We start from the raw sequence: 4,410 nt of genomic DNA, 5'->3' as shown, positions 1-4,410 counted from the left end.
TTTCCTCAGACCACAACAGCAGAAATTATGTCCAACTTACAAAAAATACATTGCGTGCTAATGAATAGACCCGTCAATTATTTTTAATCTATAATTTATTTATAATCTATTTATTATTTATAATAATCAGGTATAATTAACTTGCCTAATTTATCATTTAAATAATATTCACAAAGGTCATCTGGTTTGTGTTTTATCATTTAGGGTTAAACTCACTTCTCTCTGTCTCTCTCTCTCTCTCTCACACACAAACACACACTCAGATCAGTGGAGGGTGTTCTTTAGAACCAGTGTGTTGTGCCCTGTGAGAGTGCAGTGATGTCATAGTGATGTCAATGCCTTTAATTGTAATCTGGCTGAGAGAGAGAAAAGGGAGAGAGGGAGGAGATGAGAGAGAGGGGAAAAAGAGAAGAGACTTAAGAGTGTGTCACAAGCCAAACTAAGAAATAGAGTGAGTGTAAAACCCTCAGCTGAAAGGCAAACACATCAAAACACAAACTCTCTCTGAGGGAGACAGAGAGGAAAAGGGATACAAGTAGAGTTGATACAGATAGGAGATAAACACGGAAGCACCACTGGATTATTACACTATAGACATGGCAGTGACGGGAGACGAAACAGAATCAGGTAAGAATGAACGTGTGTGTAATAGTGGGTGTGTTTAGTTTTAACAGGTTATTTATCAACCACTAAGAGTATTTAGCTGCATTGACCTAGTGTTTGTATTAGGTTGGTGATGTTGATGGTCAGGCTTTCGCGTTTGACTTCTTTTACTTGGCTCTAAGAGATATCATTTATTTAGCCCTTAGAGCCCGAACAGATCTGCAAGGATTTCTTCAGCTCAGACTGCATTACATGTTTTACCAATAAAGGTATAATGATTAAGTAGAGAATATTGTACATTCTATTCTAATGACTTTTAGTTTAAATGCCTCCACCCCCAAACACAAACATACACACTCATTAAAACTTCTGGAGGCAACACTGTTTACTAAATCAAGCCCCCTAAACCCATGAACCAGAGAAAGACAGTGGAAGAAGAAAGAGGAAGGGGACGGGAGTTCTTTTCTGATGACGTCAGTAAATTTCCTGGAAGTAGAAGTAGATCATGAGGGGGAATGTGAGAGCAGTAGAGAGGGGAGGGGAGACAGAGAAAGGACGCACACAGTGACGTAAGTGTGCTGTCACTCTGATTAAACACACACAAGTACATACACAAATACAAATACATGCACCATACGAAGACACTGTTCAGTGTCACAAGCTGTAAAACCGTTTTGTTGTTGTTGTTGATTTTCATGTTTTCTGAACTGTTGGCAGGACATTGTCCATTCATGTTCAGCATGTTAAATTTAATGCATGGTTCTGAAATTTCAGATACTCGCAAGAAAAGATGCTTATAATTTTTCTATCACACCAAATGACTTTCTTTCTTTTTTTCTCCCTTCCTTTCTAGATAGATTATGTATGTGGACGGAAAGCTGTATTTTCCACTTATAATAAATTTCTTGACATTATTCTTTGAAATATAACATATTACAATACTAATTCATGATGTTAAAACTTTAGATGGTAAAATATCTCCCAGTGAAAATATGATAATAAACTAGTGATTAATTACACTATAGTTTGGTGTAATCTGCTTATAAATACAGAATGTAGAATTGCCCCAATTTGAATTAGGTTAACTTCTTGACAGTTATTTGATTTGACAGAAGTGTAATTTCTATAACATTTAGAGAAGGATGTTGCCACACATTTTGATATAGGCATTTGTGGATAAAAATTTAAATCCTGTGGATTGGAATCTGCATAGCAATGTGTTTTGCAAGAATACTTTATTTTTGATGCTTCCCTGATAAAAGGACACATAACTGGCAGACAGCGTTAAATGAGACCAGATCGAAACAGTTAATGGATTTTTTTTCAAGTTCTAATTTTGCTAATAATTCATTAATTTATTCATTTTAGTTAACCATTTTATCCTGGTCAGAGTTGTGGTAGATCTGGTGCCTATCCCAGGAACACTGGGTGTGAGGTGTAAATACACCCTGTATGAGAAACAAGTCCCTTGCCTGGCACCATACACAGATTCACACCTAGGGGCAATTCAGCATAGCCAATCCACACACCAGCATGTTTTGGGAGCTTGGAGGAAACTCAAAAACCTAGAAACACACACAGACATGGAGGGAACATGCAAAGTAACCCAAGCTCAGTATCAAACTGGTACCCTGGAGCTATGAGGTGTCTACACCACTGCTGTTGCTAATAATGATAGTAATAATTGATAACTGTAACAACTGTTTTGGTTTATACCGTAGCACTGTTTAATTCTCTAATCTGTAGGTTTGGACCAATTTTTTATAACAGCATGGCTCTGACTGTAGTTCCTGCTGTCACATAAATATGTTTATAATAATGATATGTTTATAATAATGCACACTTTCTAACAGATATAATTTCTACAGTAACAGCTAATTCACAGAGATGTATATGGTGGATGGTCCACATAATCTAAGCCCAATAAACAGATTAAGAAAATGTGTTGCCAACAAAAAACTGTGTAATCATTTATATGTTGAAGCTTTCTGTTAGGTGACATATATGTAACATTTATTGAATCTCTGAATCTCAGATGTCAGTGCTTTGTAACAGTCAATATGTTTTCCTCCACAGGAGTATTCCTGTGAGTAAAACGGGAGGACAGAAGATTTTGCACTTTCCTGTTTCTCAGTAACATGACAAGCTGCATTTTTTGTCTTATTAACTTCAATAACTGTAGACGTTTGAAAAGTATTATGTTCAAAAATAAATAAAAAATGTTATCAAGTGGAGAAATCACTATGGTGTAAGAGAAATAACACACTTCAGGCTGTGCTGTTATAGGAAAATTAACCAATTCCAATTTGTGCTGGGCCCATCATGTGTTATTTTTTACTTAATTAATAAACTGATTAGCCCAATTAGAGCTGCACTTTATATCTCTCTGAAAGGCAAAAATGACAGTTCTGACAGATTTTTGTTGTTGTTGTTGTTGTTTATTTTTTGTCCCATCATTGTTCTTGTGCCCAGGGCTTGTTTTATTTGAGATTTTTACCTAGCAGAATAAATGTGTTGTGTTTGTGACTGTTTTTTTTTGTTTGTTTGTTTTTTTTTTTGCTACTGGCCAGTTTTTGAAACTATCACATTATTTTTGTAATTGATTTGCTTTTATCTATTTATTTTATATTAATATGATTATTAGAAGTTCATGCATTTTTTCTGTTTGTGTGTCTGGGTGGGTGGTCATATAGCCGCTACAGGAGACATGCCTGCATGTCACATCCGGTCCTCATCGTCAGGGCTTCCACAAAGTATGGTCATGGCTGCATCACCGGGGGAAATCCACAGTCCGCAGCAACAAGCAGAGGAGGCTACACGCAAACGAGAGGTTCGCCTGATGAAGAACCGGTATGAAATTCATTTGCGTTTTTAATGTATGATTTCCTGTTCTGTTTAGAGCTCTTCATTACATTAGGTGTTTATGTTCTGTTATGTTAACAATGAACAATTGTATATGTGTATTTAAATTTGCATTTGTGTGTTACACAGGCAGGCAGCACGAGAGTGCCGTCGGAAGAAGAAAGAATATGTGAAGTGTCTGGAGAATCGCGTTGCTGTGCTGGAAAACCAGAACAAAACACTAATAGAGGAACTCAAAGCTCTCAAAGACATTTACTGCCACAAGCCTGAGTAACATATATACAGACAGACAGACACACACACAAACACACACTCCAAATTAATCACATGTTTAAAGACTGATCCTTAAACACCTACTGCAACAGAGGTTTACAGACTACCCAGAATCAGGAATAACTTCTGCTTGTGTATGCTCTGAATTGCTTTTTATTTTATGTATGTTTTGTTGTTTTATTTCATGAAACACACACATTAAATTGAAACATGTACGTTTGGAAGCCAACTGTGGAAGTCATTCACAACAAAGACACACAAACATGAAAGCTGTGTTGAATTGAATGTTGCATTCTCACTCCATTCTTGACATTCCTGTGTTTTCTGAGTGAAAAGCAATGTATGTAGTTATTTGGAAAGCATGTCATTACTAAACATGGACCATTTTAAGCCAAATAATACCTGCCAGATTGGAAGTGATTGTTGGGGTGTTTGTATTGGCTGCCTTCTCTCACCTCTTTGTGTATCTACTGTAGCATTCTCCTAAGAACCAGGCTATTATGTTCTCACTCAGTAGATGTTTGCCTAATCATGATTGGGCCCTGCAGGTGTAATGTGATTTGAATATTTAAATATGGGTTTGGGTTGTTTTGCTGTAAGTGGAGAAGTGAAAGTGTTTCTTCATATTAATGAATTAAAGAAAATGGTTGTATATCCCTTTGTATATTTAAA

At 36.4% G+C, this 4,410-nt stretch overlaps 1 protein-coding gene across 7 annotated transcripts; it reads left to right on the top strand.

Moving 5' to 3' along the window:
* Positions 1–348: 348 nt before the first annotated feature.
* Positions 349–4,410, top strand: LOC113542985 (cAMP-responsive element modulator). Of its 7 annotated transcripts, XM_053227620.1 has the most exons (4): positions 349–627; positions 803–872; positions 1,023–3,453; positions 3,595–4,410. In XM_053227620.1, the coding sequence occupies exons 3-4, from the start codon at positions 3,254–3,256 to the stop codon at positions 3,737–3,739; spliced, it is 345 nt and encodes a 114-aa protein (XP_053083595.1). In that variant the 5' UTR covers positions 349–627; positions 803–872; positions 1,023–3,253; the 3' UTR covers positions 3,740–4,410. The 7 variants fall into 7 exon arrangements, with proteins under 7 accessions (XP_053083595.1, XP_026796660.1, XP_053083594.1 ...); XM_026940859.3 differs by lacking the exon at positions 803–872 and having other exon boundaries at positions 3,297–3,453; XM_053227619.1 differs by lacking the exon at positions 803–872.

Source organism: Pangasianodon hypophthalmus, chromosome 21, assembly GCF_027358585.1.
Source record: "Pangasianodon hypophthalmus isolate fPanHyp1 chromosome 21, fPanHyp1.pri, whole genome shotgun sequence".
In the NCBI taxonomy this organism is placed as follows: Eukaryota; Metazoa; Chordata; class Actinopteri; order Siluriformes; family Pangasiidae; genus Pangasianodon; species Pangasianodon hypophthalmus.
The sequence above is the reverse complement of the archived record's forward strand: the minus strand, read 5'-3'. Positions and strand labels throughout refer to the sequence as shown.